The sequence below is a fragment of the Nannospalax galili genome, unplaced genomic scaffold (assembly GCF_000622305.1).
Source record: "Nannospalax galili isolate Female #2095 unplaced genomic scaffold, S.galili_v1.0 scaffold1937, whole genome shotgun sequence".
Lineage (NCBI taxonomy): Eukaryota > Metazoa > Chordata > Mammalia > Rodentia > Spalacidae > Nannospalax > Nannospalax galili.
This window is the reverse complement of record NW_008339340.1, coordinates 204,005-222,377: the sequence shown is the minus strand read 5'-3', so window position 1 is coordinate 222,377 and position 18,373 is coordinate 204,005. Positions and strand designations below refer to the sequence as shown.

General features: G+C 38.7%; 1 protein-coding gene across 1 annotated transcript in view; it reads left to right on the top strand.

The window, feature by feature from the left end:
- Crem (cAMP responsive element modulator) overlaps positions 1 to 18,373 on the top strand; it is a 74,382-nt gene that overhangs the window by 51,455 nt on the left and 4,554 nt on the right. Inside the window, exon 7 of the mRNA XM_017798378.2 lies at positions 6,464 to 6,652. Within this exon, the coding sequence (XP_017653867.1) occupies positions 6,464 to 6,652 (189 nt within the window). The remainder of the gene's footprint in view (positions 1 to 6,463; positions 6,653 to 18,373) is intronic.

Sequence of the window (18,373 nt, the reverse complement as noted above, 5' to 3'; positions counted from 1 at the left end):
ATTTATTTATGTACTTTAATTAGAGGATGTATTTGTTTTATATATATATACACATAGAAGATAAATTTTCATTAATCTTATAGTTATTAGGAAAAATTAAAGAACTTGATGCTTTTATGTTACATCTAAATATTTATTTATGTTTTTTTGGTCTTTTTGAGATAGTGTCTTCCTGTAGCCCCAACTATCCTGGAACTTGCTATGTAGACCGTGCTGGCCTTGAACTCACAGTAATCCACCCACCTCTGACTCTTGAGTGCTGGGATTAAATGTGTGTGCCATTATGCCCTGTTTTAAAAGTAGAAACAATTGTTAGCATCCTTTGGCTTTTAGAATAGAGTTTATTTGACAAAAGTTTCTGGGTATTTTTCTATGTGTGGTTTTGAGTCCCTCTCATAGTTTTAACTCTGCTATGAGTATCACAATTGAAGACATAAAAATAAGTAGTATATGTAATTTCTTCCACATACAAATAGTTACATTAAAATATATTTTTTTTGTATGTATGTGTACACATGTGGGTGGCCATGTGTGTTGCCTGTTGCATGCATATGCAGAGGTCAGAGGTCAGCATTGGGTCTCTCCCTCTAGGACTTCTTCACTTTACCTCGAGGCAGGGCCTCTCCTAGAGCTCACTATTTTGGCTAGACTATCTGACCAGCAGGGCCCTGGGATCGACTTGTCTCCACTACGCACACTACCATGCCCAACCTTTACATGGGTGGTGGGAATTGAACTCAGGTACTCATGTTTGCACAGCAAGTGCTTTTCTTAGCCACTGAGTCATTTCCTCAGCCCATAGTTACATTTTTAATAGTTGAAAGATATATGTTGAAAATTGACATCATTATTTTGGTAATGCTGGGGATCCATCTGGGATCTTGGACATGCTAGGCAGTGCTTTAGCACTGAGCTACATCTTCAGCTTCCCCTTACTATTTATTAAAAAACTAAGAAACATTTTCATTGCAGTAGGAAAAATAGGCAGATTTAAAATAGGACTTTAAAAAAATTTAAAACAGGCAGGGATTTATTATTGCAGCACCAAGTAAATAGAAAGCACCTGTGAAGTCGCCAGTGGAAGTACAGATTTTTGCAGTAGATTTGTTTTTTAACTGTTTGATGGAGTTGGGAGTGTGGCTCATTGGTAGAGCCTTGTATGTGTGAAGCCTTCAGTTCATTCTCTAGTTCAGTTGGTTTTAGTCAAAAAAACTCTGTTCCGTGGCAGGGGAATATCCTGAGATGAGTAATTGTAAGGTGACATCTGAGATAGTGTTAGCAAAGAACCTTCCTTGTTGTAGAAAACATTTTAAGATATACAGGAAAGAGTGAATTAATAAACACAAAAGGAAAAGGAAAATTCAATATCTTCAACAAATTTAAACGATTGAAGTTTTTGAGACAGGGTCTCCCTGTAGTCATAGCTGGCCTGTAACTCGCTATATAGACCAGGTTTTCTGTAAGTGCAGCAAGTGCTCTTAACTGCTGAGCCATCTCTCCAGTTGTCCCACCCCACCTGAACTATTTCTTACTTTAAGGTCATTATATCTAACATTCAGCCAGTAGGTGTTGAGTGGCCTTCTTAATTATGGAGTATAAAATTTTAGCCAAAAAAAAAAGTTTAGTGTTGGAACAAGAGAAGTGTAACCTCTATCTGCCTCTACCACTATGAGGCGAAAGCATAGTATCAAGTCTGAATCAACTGAAAATGGAAATTGGCATAGAGTTTTGATGACTATAAAATAGATGTTCAATTTTAGTTCAATTTAACTTATAGACTTCTTTATTTTATGTAATTTTAAGATTGTGAGCAAAATAAATTTGTGCATAGTGAAAAATTAAAAGACCCTTTTGTTTCTGCTGGAGTCTCAATCAGTATTCATGGAACATTGTGGACTCGGCATTGCTAACAGGAATGTGTATGGTCAGAGAGAAACCTTTATGCTGTTGCAGGTTTCACTTCAGGAAAGCATTAAAGAGCATAGGTCTGGGGCTGAAGAGATGACTCAGAGGTTAAGGGTGCTTGCTCCTCTTTCAGAGGACTGGAGTTCAGTTCTCAGCATCTACCTCAGGCTGCTCACAGCTGGCTGTAACTCCAGCTCCACGTGATCTGACACCCTCTTCTTCAGCCTGCAGGTACCCATATGCACATAAACGGTAACATATAAATAAATAATAAATCTTTAAAAAGCCTAGATGGGGAACTGGAGACAAGGCTCAGTAGTTAAAGAGCACTGAATGCTCTTCCAGAGAACCCAGGTTTGAATCCCAGCAACCTTCCAAAACTCCAGTTCAAGGAGACCAGTGCCCTCTTCTGTACTCTGCGGACACTGCACAGCACGAATGCACTTACGTGCATGCAGGCAATACACTGATACACACGAAATAATAATAATAAGTAAAATATTTTTAAAAAGTCTAGGTCTCCCAGAGTAAAATGAACAGGAGATACAAAGATACTTCAGAGGCCAATCAATTAATTTTAGAATGACCAACCAGATATGGTATCTAAAATTCATTTTGATTACTTCAGACCCCCCTGAAAAAACTGGAAAGGAGAGGGTAAGCAGGGGAAATGAATGGCAGAAATTTTTCTTCACAGCTGAGGGTGGTGGTGCATGTCTGTAATCCTAGCATGTGGGGGAAAGAGACAACAAGATTAAGAGTTCAAGGTCATCTTTGAGTTCTAGGATAGTCTGGGCTACGTGAGAGCCTGCCTCACAAAACTGAAACAAACAAGTAAATAATTTTTTTTAACTATTATGCTTGTTGGAAGCTATCTTTAAAAAAAAGCTTTTAAAAATGTTTTTATTTTATGTGTTTGAGTGTATTGTCTGTCTGTATGTAAGTGCACCTGTGTCATGCAATGCCCGTGGAGGACAGAAGAGGGCGTCAGATCCCCTGGAACTGGAATTATGGACAGTTGTTAGCCACCACGTGGGTGCAGGGAATGGAACCTGGGTCTTCTGCAAGAGAAGTCAGTACTCTTAACCGCTGAGCCATCTCTCCAGCCCCCAAAGCTTTCTGTAATAAGTCTCCACCTCCCCCAGGGTCTCACTGTAGCTTAGACTGGCCTCTAACTCATACTAGTCCTGCCTTAGCCTTCAGGTGCTAGGAGCATGAGCATAAACTACCACACCTGGCTAAAAGTTTTTTGTTTTGTTTTGTTTTACTTTAATTTTTTTGTATATGAGTGTTGTGACTGCATGTATGTTTTAGTGCATCCATGTTGTGCAGTGCCTCTGCAGGAGGACAGAAGAGGAACTGGAATTACAGACAGTTGTTAGCTGCTATGTGGTACTGGGATTCAAATCCAGGTCTGCAAGAGCAGCCAATGCTCTTAACCACTGAGCCATCTCTTTAGCCCCTTGTTTGTTTGTTTTGTTTGTTTGTAAAGGCTGGAATAGAATATATGTTTAAATTCATTCAGGTATGCTATCTTATTTTTTCCTAGTTTTTGTCTTGATTGATGTTTACTAAAAGTAAATTATTCTATCATTGGATATTTTGTATCCTTAAAAGTTTCCTGCTCGTCTTTGAATATAGATAGCCTTTTTTTTCAGAATCCCTGTAGCATTAGTTAATCTTATTTATTCCCAAACTAGAAATATTATTTTGAATAGGAAGGTCCCCTGTCATTTGATTATTTCAAAATCAAGAGCCCTGTCAGCATAAAAAAGAAAACTAGGCTAATGCAAGAGATTTAATAGAAGCGCTTTCCCATGCTCAGCATGGCAGACATAGCAAAGCCAACTTTGTGTGCGCGTGCGTGTGTGTGTGTGTGTATGTATGTGTACGTGCATATACGTGTGTTTATCCTCAATTTTAATTATATTTTGACAAGACAAACAGACCCTTGACAATGTCAGCAGTTCATACTGTGAAAGCAAAAAAAGTTTTGACTGGAAATTTAGTGAAAATTGCTGAAAAACAACAGCAAAAATGTAAGAAAAAATGTCAAGACTAATTTGTTATCTATCTCAAAATTCTAATAACATTTCTGATAGTTGTATTGGTTTTGAACAGTTCAGTTCTGGGCACTGGCATGTAGCTCAGTTGGCACAGTCCTTGCCTAGCAGGCATGAAGCCCTGGGCTCAGTCCCTATTACCTCATGAAACTGGGTGAGGTGGTTCAGGCCTGTAATCCCAGCACTAAGGAGGTAGCGGCAGGTCATCTTTGGCTGTAAAGTGAGTTCACGTATACATGAGAGCCTGTCTCAAAAAAAAGAAACAGAGAGAAATTTCTGTAATTGGAGTTTGAAACCATACTTAATTTAACTCTTTAGAACCACAAGTTCCTAACATACTCTGTGATAGGGAAATGATTGGCATTCATTCATTGTATTGATTGAGTGCTGCTCTGTGTTAGGATTTGTGCTTCTGACACATTGTGTCTATACTGTTGTTGGCCTGTTTTTCTTCTGGCCCTATTTCTGTGATATCAAACTAATTATCAAATGATATAAATATACATTTAAATACATGACAGCATATAAAATTCATTCATATCCAACTATGAAGATCTGAGGAAACAGTGTGTCATATTTTTTCATATTTCTTTTAGAGTTCTTCTCACCCTTAAATATAAGGGCTAAATCTTGAGACTCTTGAAATCTTTGATGAGTTGTGGTTTGACGGTATCCTCCTATGAAAATGTCCACAGAATTTAGTGTACTAGGTGAAGCTGATAAAGGATGCTACCTCAGTACTTAACTGCAGAGCTGGTGACACTCGGTTACTGAGTATTTATTTTCTGTCAATTGTACTTAACAATAATGGCATGCATTTGTGTTGAAATCTTTCTATAAATGTTAATTTGTCTTTCTGTGTTGGGCATTAGAAACTAAGATGGAGGAACCGAAAACTCACTTTTGTGACTCCACCACCATGCTGAAAGCTTTATGTTATACCACCTAAGTGATCTCTTGCTTAGATGCCATTAAAACATTTGGACTTGAGTTGGGCATGGAGTATATTTTTAGGATTACCATTAAGGCATTGTGTTATTCTGATGTGTTTTTAAAATTTTAATTGTAAAATCTAGCTAGTCAGTTTATATAGAAATTTTTTTTTGAAAAAGTATAGCTCTTAGTTCCTAAGTTTAATCTCTACTGCTTAAATTAAAATGTTTATCCATCATTTGGGTACAAACGCCTGAATGAATAAGACTCAGCATGTATGACAGAGTGCATAGGGTTTGTGGAGGGTTAGGGGGAGGCATGGATGGAGGAGGGGGTCTGGATTTGAGTGGGAAATGTATGAAATTTAAAAAGCTCAATAAAACAATAAAAGTTAAAATTTTTATCCATAATCTTTAAAAATATTTTATTACATTTATTTATTTACACACGTGTATATGTGAAGATCAGAGAACAAATTGTGGGAGTTGGTTCTTGCCTTCTACCCTGTGGGTCCTGGGAATCAAATTCAGGTCTTTAGGTTTGGCGACCAAATGCCTTTACCATTGAGCCATCCTACTAGCCCTGTAGCTATAATCTTTCTGTTAAAGTAGACAGACCACTCAGCAATTTAAAAAAGCAGTTAATTATTTGTGAAATTTTGAAGTAAAACATTTGGTCAGTTATCTTTGGAAACTTTAAGTTAATGTGTTAATTTTTAGGTATGACTGGCTAATCTCAAAATTCAGAGGAAGTTTTCTGCTTCATATTTATTGCCACCAACTGTGTTTATTCAAGACATTTGGTGAAGTTAGATATTGTAGCACAAATTCTTTAGATTGCAGATTGTGGCCTTGTATGTCCCTTTCCAACTTAATACTTTATCAGGATTGTTCTAATATAGCCAAGAGGATCAGGGTTACAGTCTTATATGCATTGGTTTTAACATCAGAATATATGCTATATGTGACTTTAAAAGCCTTTTTTTTGCTTCCTCCCTCCCTTCCTTCTTTTCTTCTTTTTGGTGGATGCTGGCGATTGAACCCAGTGCCTACTACACAAGCTGAGCATGCACCTGTGTAGCTCTTAAATCAACTTTTCTTTCAGTGATAAAATAGGAGTCTAGTTAATTGGAATGGAGGTGCAAAGCTAATGATCACTGCAGTGCTCAGTGGAAATATCATAGACTGTCTAAGTGCCAGAGGAATGTTGTTTATAACTAAAGCTATCTGAGAAGCTGGACTGTCTCCCTATCCACTTCTTCACGTTTCTTCTTAAATAATTTAGTTGAACAGATGCCCAGGAGGAAAACTCTGCGGATTCTAGGAATTAAAAACTTCGAATACAAAATATACTCATCAAAATAAAATACACTTGTGTTGGTAATCTTTCTGAAAGTTTTATCCCACAAAGAAGCTACTGTCCCTTATTAGTTCTGCCTGGAGAAGTAAGAGTGACTCAATGATGGAAGCAACAGTAGTATATAGAATGTATTATGTACCCCCAGTATGGGATTGCAAATGAATCTTGACATTATCTAATATTTCTTTTCTTTTTTTATTAAGTTGCTATAGCCCAAGGTGGAGCAATCCAGATTTCTAACGCAGCATCTGATGGTGTTCAGGGACTCCAGGCATTAGCAATGACAAACTCAGGAGCTCCTCTGCCAGGTGCTACGATTGTACAGTATGCAGCACAGTCAGCTGATGGCACACAGCAGTTCTTTGTACCAGGCAGCCAGGTTGTTGTTCAAGGTATATTTTATTCCTCTAATACACTTAGAATACTTGTAGATTGCTGCTTTGTGAAATATACAGAAGGAAGATTTGGGGGGGGGGTTGGGCAAGAGACACTTAAAAACGCTTGAAAAAGAAATATATTAATACATTAAAGAAGCTAAAGTATTATTCTCACTGGTTTTAAAGAAAGTAATTTCAGAGAGGCATGATAGACAAAGGGAGTTGGAAACATGAATGAAAATTTTAAATTAAGTAAATATCTTTCATTTGGTGTTCAAATGCTGTACCCAGTGTATTTTTATTTGTTATTATTGTGCCTCTGTGTGTGTCTGTGTGCAGCATGTATATCATGGTATGCATGTGGAGATCAGAGGACAGCTTTTTGGAGTCTAATCTCCCTGTACATTTTATGTTAGTTGTGGGGATCAAACTCAGATTGTGAGGCCTGGGCAGCAAGCACCTTTACTTAAAGGCTGAGCCATCTCACTGACTAACAATATATTTTATTATCTTTTATGTGAATATTTTAAGTATATAATACATGATACCTTGACGTTGTTACATTTAAGCTATTACATTCAAGACCAATTTCTCATTTAAAGACAAATGCTAGCCAGGTGTGGTGGTGCAGAGACCCTGTCTCAAATACAAAAAAATAAAAACAAATGTTGATTTTTATATCTTTTAGACTCCTTTTTTTGGTCTTTTTGAAGCAGGGTCTCCCTGTAGCCCCAAGTGTCCTGAACTCACTTATGTAGACCAGGCTGGCCTTGAACTCAACAAGAGATCCACCTGCCTCTGCCTTTCAAATGGGACTACAGGCGTGCACCACCATGCCCGGCTAGACTCTTATTTATATGTAAGATCCTTTCGATTCTAGCTTTTTTTTTTTTTTTTCGGTCTTTTTGAGACAGGGTCTCCCTGTAGCCCCAGCTGTCCTGGAATTCACTATGTAGACCAGGCTGGCCTTGAATTCACAGAGATCCTCCTGCCTCTGCCTCCTGAGTGCTGGGGTTAAAGGCGTGCACCACCACATCTGGCAGATTCTAGCTCTTATGAAAGCTAAACTGTAGTGAAATAAAACAGGATATAGTCTTAAATTTTTAGGGTTACTTAAGAATTCAGTTCAATTTGAACTATACATTTAATTTTATTTACCTCTGCTTATGATAACTATAATACATATATTTAATACAACTTCTAAAAACCCTGTGTTTTAATTTAATTCTAACCTTCTGGGTTCATTTGTCTAGAATGTATCATACCTATTTTAAGGAAAGTAATGTTGGTTCTTTTATTCTGAATGTCTTATAAATACGGTCCAACTGTGGCAATTTCCCTGCCTCAGCTTCCCCAGTGCTGGAATTTATAGGCATGTGCCACCATGCCTAGCTGATGAACTCCTTTCTTCTAACATATTTTGGGAATGAACGTGGGCTATAATATAAATATATGGAGACTGAAGAGGACTGGAGAGATGGCTTAGCAGTTGAGTGCTTGCTGAGCAATCACGAGGACTGGAGTTTGAATCCTAGCATTCACTGCTGGGGCCTGCTGGCTTTCAGTCTAGCCAAGGAAATGGGAGCAGTTTCATGGAGAAACTGCCTCAAATAGGTAGAGAGTGATAGAGGGGGACACTTGGCATACCCTCCTGACCGCATACACCTGCATGTATATGTGTGCATGCATTTATATAGACACAGACACACATCAATCAGTCACTCACTCACATAACAGTCTATCTTTAAAACAAAGAGAAAGAAGAAATACCTTTAATCCCAGAACTTGGGAGACAGAGGCAGGTAGATATCTGTGAGATTGAGGCCAGCCTAGTTTACATAGTAAATTTCAGGCCAGGAAGACCCTGTCTCAAAAAAAAAAAAAAAAAAAAAAAGTAGAGAGAGAGGGGTAGGGGAGAGAAGGAGGAGAGGAGGCTAAGGCAAAAGGATTACTATAAGTTTTAGCCTGGGCTACATAGTAAGTTCCCATACAACCAGGGCTATATAGTGAGACCATGTCTCAAAACACAAAACCAAACAAAAAGAAATAAAGATCTGACGTGTGTGTGTGTGTGTGTGTGTGTGTGTGTGTGTGTGTGTTTGTGTTGGAGACAGGGTCTCCCTGTAGCCCCAGCTGATCTGGAACTCACTGTTGAGGCTGGCCTCAATCTCACAGAGATCTACCTGTCTCTGCTTCCTGAGTGCTGGGATTAAAAGTGTGTGCCATCACGTCCAGTTCTGAAGTGGTAATATATTTTTTTTAAATATTTATTATTTTTATTTTATGTGTATGAGTTTATTGCCTGCATGTATGTGAGCGCACCCATGTTGTACAATGCTGTGGAGGTCAGAAGAGGGCTTCGGATTCCCCTAGAACTGGAGTTAGGGATGGTTCGTAGCCACCATGTGGGTGCTGGGAATCGAACCTAGGTCTTCTGCAAGAGCAGTCAGTGCTCTTAACTGCTGGGCCATCTTTCCAGTCCCTGAAGTGGTAATATTTTATGGGTAAAAATAAATAGTATTCACACACTATTTAATGCTTTTCTTAAATGTAAAATTGAAGTTGTTAAATTTTTCCCATATTCTGAACCTTGTGTATCTAAATGAATAAAGAATAGCCCTTCCTTCTCATGTCTTCTCTTCTACCTGGAGAAAAACAGTCTGTAACTTTGATACTTTAAAAAAATGTTTTCAGAATTTTTTCCTGTTTTGTACAATATAAACCTAAGTTTTACATTTAGGGGTTTTCTCCATAAGTAAAGTTATTTTACTTTTGTGTGTAGTGTATGCATGTGTACATGTCTGTGTATGTGCCATCTCTGCCTCCTTACTTCTGGCTTTTTTCGTGGGTGCTGGAGATTGAACTCAGGTTTTCATCTTATGCAGTAAGTTCTCTAACTAAGCTATCTAGCCAGCTCCTCCTTTTGCTTTCTCTATTTCAGTGCTTTCTGTTTCTCTTGGTTTTAAGCTAGAAACCTGCACAATACCCTTCACTCTTGCTCTCTCCACAAAGCCCCTTTGCAGACTCTTCACTATAGTTAAATCGCATGGGTTTTCACTCCTTCCATCTCCTGTTGCCACCATCCTAGTCCAGGTGGCCACCTCTGTGGTCTGGGTCACCACAGCAGGCAGCTTCCTTGGGGCTGACAGCTATAGAACAGCTTCTGTCCACACTCATGCCAGAAGCAGTAGCTCTGGTCTTGGCTTCGTCATGGTGGGAATTATGCCTAGAAATTCATCTGGGTTCTCTTTATCACCTCTGGATAGTGCTGGGAGCTACATTTGTTACAAGCAAGACTCTTCTAACAGTTTTTTTTTTGGTCTTTTTGAGACAAGTTCTCCAGGTAGCCCCAGCTGGCCTGGAACTCACTATGTAGACCAGGCTGGCTTCGAACTCACAGAGTTCCGCCTGTCTCTGCCTCTTAAGTGCCGGGATTAAAGGTGTGTACCACCATACCCAGCTTAACAGGTCTTTTTTTTCCATTCCTTTTTTTTTTTTTTGAGATAGGGTCTCATTTGGCCTGGAACTCAATATGTAGAACTCACAGATTCACCTGCCTCTGGCTCCCTGAGTGCTGGGATTGCTGGGATTAGTGGTGTGTGCCATCACACCTGGTTTAATCTGTTAAAATGAGATAAAATACTATAGACTGGGTGATCTTCATAACTCACATTTATGTTTTTATGGTTCTGCAGGCTGGGAAGTCTAAGAATCTGTCTGTAGAGTGCCTGCTTCTTTGTTCATAGACTGCCATCTTCCCTGGAAAAGACCAGGGAACTCTCTAGGACTTGTTTGCTAAGACCAAAGAAATAATTCTGCCCATCTAACTTGGTGAACCAGTGAGTTTATTTGGAATCATGACAGGAGTATTGATGATAGGTTACTTTTAGATGGTGACTCAAAGGCATTTGCATCACAGAAAAGATCACCCCAGCATAGGTGATAGCATGGTGCTCTACCCAATTGTAGGCAGCTCTGTGGGTGGGGGGCTCCTCTCTCCTGTAGCTCTTACTACTTCTATATCCTTGGGGAGGGGGACTTGTGACTCCTGTAAGTTTTGGGAACTTCCTGAGCCTTGTAACTTTGATAACTTCTTAGGTCTTGAGATTCTTCCTCTGCCTTTGGAGAAGGGAACATTTTTCAGCCAGGAGAAAGACATTACACAGTAGAGCGCTATGCTTACAGCCTAACTGCTTCCAATACTATTCTACTGGGGGTTAGAATTTCAACATGGGAATGATGGAGTAGGCACACACATTCATTCTGCAGCGTCATGCCAGCCTGCAGCCTGTGCCGAGTCTTCAATGAATGCTTCATACATGCTAGACAGAGTCAGACATCTATCATGTAGCCCAAGTCTATTTCTTTTTGTCTAGGCTTTGCCCCATCACTAGTCTTCTCATTTCCTCCTGAAATGCAGTCTTCTTTCAGTTTCTCTGACAGGCCTGAGCAGAGAACTCTCTGTGGCCTTCGTACCTACCCTTTGTCCTGACAGTCACAGTTTCCTCAGCTGTGTACGTACCTTGTGTTTCATCCTAGATAACACCTCCTCCAGGAAGACCTCCTTGACCTTCCAAATATGGCCTAGGCAACTCTCTGAGTTCCCACTGTAGCTTCTTAGGTAATAGATCACATGTGCTGTCACTCTCTGTGTCCTGCCTCAATGTTAAGTTCTCTTTGCATTACAGTCCTTAGTGTCTAGCAGAATCTAGATCTCTGGTGTATGATAAATGTCCAGTAAACATTTACCAAGTGCAAGTGGTATGGTGGTTGATGTCTATAATCCCAGCACAGCAGAGGCTGAGGCAGGAGAATTGCTGATATGAAGGCTGTAGAGGGAGGCCCTGTCTAAAAATAAAAATAAACAGCTAAAACTTCTGAAGATGTTATATAGCCTGATCAACAGTTTAATGTAGGAACTATATTAGAACTTTACTAATAGCACTAATCAACTAAGAAACAGTTCTTTTCCTACTCTCCTTTAAAAAATTTGTGTGTGTGTTTGTGTGTGGTGTGTGTGTGTGTGTGTGTGTGTGCGCACGCATGTGTGTTTATATGCTTACACGTTAGTGTGTCATGGCTTGCTAGTGGAGTCAATTCTCACCGGACACCAAGTGGGTCCTGGGAATGAATTCAGCTTGTCAGGTTTGGCAGCAAGTGCCTCCACTTGCTTAGCCATCCTGCCAGCCCTCTCACCTCTTTGACAGTAATATTTATGGAGGGCAAATATATGTTAGAAGAAATATTGAAATAAAAGTTAAACTCTCTGAAATGAAAAATAAAATGTATTAATAGCAATCTGGGCCCCAAACTCTTCAGCATGGAAAAGAATCCTCAGTGAAGCCTCCTCATTGGGACTGGTATCTGTATTGATGCGTAGGTTTTTTAATTTAATATTTAATTGAAATCCCGGTCCCATTGCAAGGGCTCTAGAAAGTTACTAGAAAAATGTATCCTTTGTGCCTTGTGGTCACCTCCTGCATGCCTGAATAGAAAGTCCCTGCCTTTCCTGCAGGATGCTTAGTTGATTAAAGCAAAAATATGGCATTTAGAAGAAATTACTGGGCTAGGCATGATGGAACACGCTTTTAATTCTAGCACGTGGGAGGCATAAGCAGGTGGATCTGTGGGTTCCTGGCCTGCTGGGGCTACACAGTGAGACCTGGTCTCAAAAAGAAAAGAAATTATTGATCATGACCTGTATAGACATCATTGACATAAGGTTAGGTTGAATTTTAATCAAACAAGAGAATGGACTTTGTACAACCTGCTGAAAAAAATAGGAGGTCTCAGGAACAAGTTATTTGCAGTAAAGATGCAGAGGCTTTCCCAGGCCTGTTATACCTTTGAATATACCCCACCATTGTGTCTAACCTTGCCATTTTTAGATTTTCAACAATAACTCAGTACTTTGTGTGCTGAAGCCTCATTAAGTGATCCAAATAAAAATTGACGTTAAAATTATGAATAGTGCTGGTCATGATGGTGTTCACCCTTAATCCTAGCACTCAGGAGGCAGAGGCTGGCATATCTCTATGAGATCAAGGCAAACCTGGTCTCCATAGTGAGTTTCAGGTCAGCTGTTGCTACAGTAAGTGGAGCAGTGGTTAAGAGCACTTGCAGCTCTTGCAGAGGACCTGGGTTTGGTTTCCAGCACCTATGTCTGGGTGGCTCACAACTGCCTGTAACTCCTCCTCCAGGGGTTCCAATGTCCTCTTATGTTCTCCATGGTCTCTTGAACACAAGTACACACACACACACATACACACACACACACACACACACACACACACACACACATGTAAAATACTGTATATATATTATATGTACACATATAATATATAATGAATAACAATGATTTACTTATGAATTTTAAAAATCACAGGATTCTTAAGTAAAATAAGGAATTATACTGATTCAAAAATTGCTAATTTTATGTGCCATAAAAGTCAATCAGAAAGTTTCCAATATACCAATGGCCACATTGACACAGTGAATCTTTAAACTATTAGTAGCTGTCTAATCCTGTCAGGTGAAATTAGCAAGCTCCATGTCACTTTAGAAGCAGCTGGAATTTATAGTGTGGTAGCAAATGGTTCAAATAATAGCAATGTTACTGAGTAAAGTAGCTGAGTATTTCTAAGGTGGTAAATTTAGAAGTATATGTGAAATAGTCTCTGCACTGATGACCTATTTTTTCTAAATCTCCAAAACTAAATCTCCAACTATTTTCTTCTTTTATTTCTGAGAAACAGATAAGGCTCTTTTCTCTGTTTACCTAGAAGCCTTGGTCACAACAGCTCCCAGAGCTACAGACCCTGTAACTTTTTTACTTTTATATTTTTTGCCAGAGCCCATTTCAAAAGATTTTTTTTTTAATGTAAGAAATGAGAAACAAGCTATTGGAATGGTTTATTACAGGAAGTGTTTTCAGAGAGCTTTGGTTTCAGTGAGCTGGTCTGTGACAAAGCAAATTGATGGCAGTGATAGGCTGGTGATGTCATTGTGATGTCAGTGCTCCTACTTATCTTACACATGCTTGTTAGTTTGGAACACTTTATGTTGAACTCTGATACGGAAAACAAGACCACTGTATGCAAAAGCCCATCATGGCTGTAACAGGAGATGAAACCGGTAAGAACCTAAAGGGGAGGGCTTACATTCGTTCTGCAATGGGTGTCTTTTCTTTCTTTTTCTTTCTTTTTTTTTTGCCTCCGAAGTTTAGAGGTACTTAGGAACTTCTGGGTGTTTTAGAAAGTATGATTTCCCTGTTGCTTATACTTAAGAAGTTTCTTTAAGTGCGAGTCTTCACATTCAGCCCACTTTGTGCAGGCGCTGTAGTGATTGCTTTTTTGCTCTGCTCGGTATTTTACTGCTTAGTTGACTAAGGCAGTAGTCTCCTTCCCACTCCCCCCTCCCACCCCTTCCTTCCTCCACCCACTCTTGTGTTACTCTGGCCTGCCTGTCCCACTAAAATAAGCTATTATTTCATCTGCAACCTGTTGCAAATTCAGTCTATCTACAAGTTAAAATGCGTGCTGCTCACATTGTAAACAATTGAGCTACTGGGTACAAGCTCCGCATAGGACAGGAGAAAACGGTATGCTGTGAATGAATTTTTTGAGCCTGCCTGTTTCTTTCCTTCTGCCTTTAAAAAAGGTCGGTTCTTCAGCTAATTGAGTTCAAAGGGCTGACGTCATTACATTTCCTGGAATCGTGTTTCAGCAGGGAAGTGGAAAAGTTAAACTCCAAGTGAGCTGCACATTGACGTCAGCTCCGAGTCGTGTTGTGATTTAGTCAGTTCCTTTCTGCTTTGTCAAGTGCTGCTGACAGATTGCATGTTTGTTAACTAGTTCATCACCGGCCCTGGCTGCAGGAACGCCCACAGATTGGGTAGCCTAACGTTAGCATTTCTCTTGTATCTGCTTGAAGATGGAGGACTTTAGGACACCTGAAATGCTTGCATGAGCATAGCTAGGCTGTCTGGCAAGCTTAGTGGTAAAGTCGTGTGTCGCGAGAGCCTGTCCCTGCACCTGCTTAGTGACAAGGGGACTATATTTAGGTAGAAGGGGGTTTTGTCCCTTTTGGGATCTATAGGAACTTGGGGGTTAGGGCGCCCTCTAGTGCCCAGTCAGGGAAGTGCTTGTCTTTTCATTGTTTCCCCAGTCTCTGGTACTTAAAAGTTTTGTAATTAGTAATTAATTATGGTTTGCTTTTCTTATAGATAAGTGATTCTGAAAGACCTAGTTACCAGTGACCTTTGTATTGTTGCAAAATTGTTTATTCAGTTGGTCTTATTTGTAATAAAGTTCTGAATTTGCAGTTGCATTACAAATGAATGGATGATTATAGGGCTTCGCCACAGTTTAGCTCTTTAGAGTCCTTGGGTTCCGACCCTCTTCCTGGATTAAAACATTCTGTTGTCTTAAGCAAGTACAACTTGCATTAAATTATTTTTAAGATCTTTAAGGAACTGTTTTTTGGTCACAAGTTTGTTCTTTTTTTGTGAAGTTATAGAAGTGCTGTAGATTGCAGTTCTTGAATGACTAATTATAAGATGTAGGTGAGCTTAAATGATCTCAAATACTGTGCAGCATGATCTTAAAACCAAAGGCATTTTTGTGCGTTCATTTATTTTCTAAAGATTATTAGCTTCTTTCTTTTAACTGAGCTTTTAAATTTCTATTCCCTATGTGATGTCTGAGCATGAAAGAATATAGTAATGCAATAAAATAAAGTAATTAAAATACGGAATATATTTAAGGGTGAATAAGATAGGCATTTATATAAAAATTTTAGACATTGCTTGTGAACTAAACATTTATGTATGTTTATGTTCAGAGAATGAGCATCCCATCACTGAAGAATTTTTTTCTCTTTCAATCTGTTTTATCAAAACTTAGCCACAGTTTCTCTTTCAGATTTAAAATTTTCAAAATAATGAAATTTTGTTTTGTTTTATTTGAAACAGGGTCTCAATATGTAGTCCTGGCTGATCTGCAACTTACTTTGTAGACCAGCCTGGCCTCAGACTCACAGATATCTGCCTGTCTCTGCCTCGCAAAGGTGTGCGACACCATGCCTGGCATGGCTCAAAATACTGAAATTTACAAATGTCAAACAATATAGAATATTTTTCATAAAATCTGGTTATGGTTTTAGAAATAATTATTTTTTGGAATAGGTCACTTATCATGGAAATAGTACCATTTGAAAAGGCTATTTAAAAATGAGAAATGAAATTTATTTTCCTTTTATTAATGAGCCCAAACTACACAACTTTAGAAATTTTTCAGCAGTATAACAGAATGGCTTTCAGAACCAGACCTTAGATTTTTAGTCCTGGGCTAATCCAGATTGGCAAACCAAGAGGATTGCTCTAGATCAGTGACTTACAAATCTTTCACCTCAGCACACATTTTATATTATGACACAGTGGGCTGTGTGTCTTTGTACTCTACATTTATAGAAATCAAGTTCAGAAACAATATTTTTTATCCTATTTTCTTTTTGTTTCAAATGTTAATGTTGACCCATAGAAATGATTTTGTGACCCATGAAATCCAGACCTAAATCAGACTTCTTATGTTAATGAATGGCTCAGAAAAGACTTCAGCAGCATTACTTAGAAGATCATAGAATCAAATATAAGAAGTGAATGTCTATAGTTTACAAGGTTATATTGTTGATTCTGATGGGTGTAATTTGAGTTTGTACTGGATTTTTTGTTTTTTTTTTTCATAAATTGATTATGTTAGGAGACTGATTTTCTGTCCTGGACCCTGAGTTGTAATAATTTATATTCAAGCTGGGTTTCTGAATTGTTAAAAACAAACTTTGCAACTATTGATATTTGAGAACTAATACCTTAGTAAAATTTTGATGCATGAGAACAGAGTATACCTACCATCTTTGTGATTTCTGTTAGGAAAATTTGACATTAAAAGATAGTTTTGATAAGGTGTTAACAGTATCAGTGAAAAATTCTAGTTTGTTGGAAGTGCAGATATTAAATCACCACCTGCCTTAAGTTTAATAAAACTGCAAATCTCAGCTCATGGAGGGTGAAATTGAAAACAGCTTTTATGCTGTTTCTACACTATTATTGAATAAATTTTAATACAATGCTTAGTATATTTATTTAACTTTACCATGTTTTATTTGCCTATCTGAACAAATTGTCTAATAAACTGTTGAAGCTGGGGATGCCAAGGACATGGGAGGCACAGGCAGGCTGATCTCTGGTATCCATAGCAAGTTCCAGGCCAGCTGGATTCACAGGAAGACCCTGTTTCAAAAAAGTCAGAGAGAGAGAGAGAGAGAGAGAGAGAGAGAGAGAGAGAGAAAGAGAGGAGGGGAGGAGAGGGGGAGAGGAGAGAAGAGAGGAGACTATGTTGGTTGATACTTTGTATATAAATATATATTTAAAAATATTTATTTAATGCTGGGGTTGGAAAGATGGCTTAGTGGTTGTTAAAGGCACTGGCTACTCTTGCAGAGAACTTGAGTTCAATTCCCAGCACCCACATGGCAGCTAACAACCATCTGTAACTCTAGTTCTGGGGGGAATATGATGCCGTCTTCTGACCTTCATGGGCATTGTACAACATAGGTGCATTTACATACATGCAGGCAATACATTCACACACATAAAAAGTAAAAGTAGGGCTGGAGAGATGGCTAAGTGGTTAAGAGCACTGACTGCTCATGCAGAGGACCTGGGTTTGATTCCCAACACCCACATGGTAGCTAACAACCATCCAGTTCCAGAGGAATCCAGTGCCGCCTTCTGACTGCTGCAGGCATTGAACAACAGGGGTGCACTTACACACATACAGGCAATACTCATACACATAAAATAAAAATAAATTAAAAATGTAAAAGTAATATATAAAATGTTTTTAAAAATTTAATGTCATGCTGGGCGTGGTGGCGCACGCCTTTAACCCCAGCACTCGGGAGGCAGAGGCAGGCAGATCTCTGTGAGTTCAAGGCTAGCCTGGTCTCCATAGCGAATCCAGGTCAGCTAGGGCTACAGGAAGCCGCTGTCTCAAAAAGACCAAAAAAAAAAAAAAAAAATTTAATGTTATAAAAAAACATAAATATGTTAGAAAAAGATCTATCAAAGCTATCAAAATATGATTGAGACACAGGAAGCAGAAAATACAGGTTAAAGCACCAGAGGACCACACCCAGGAAACCATAGTAAATACTGAATAAGCAGAGGCATTTTCATGCATTCTCACTGGGGATACCCAGGGGCGGGGTTTTTTGTGTTCCTGAATACAGGTCTGAGTGAGCATTGACTCACTCTTGTGAGTTAAAAAGCTAGCCCACAGAGAAGCACTTGGGTCCTCAGAATCCTCTGGTCTGCTTACACCATACTACTCTGCTCTCAAAATCCCCCTGCCTTTGAAAAATTAAAGCTGTACAGATACAGCTTTTAAAATGTGTACAGTGAAGCCAGCAGCACTTTAAATAATCAAAATGGAGTTTTTCTAGAATATAATTCTGATAAGGCAATAGGGCATTTCTTTGTCTTTATGTAGATCATTAAATTTCAGTATTCTTAATTTCATTTAGTTCACATAGATTTCCCGTTAAGATTTTCAATGAATAAACAACCCAAGAAGGTCTCTTATGTATAAGTTAAGTTGATTATGGTTATTATTTCACATTGTGTATATATATATGTATCACATTGTACATGTTGAATATATATATATATATATATGA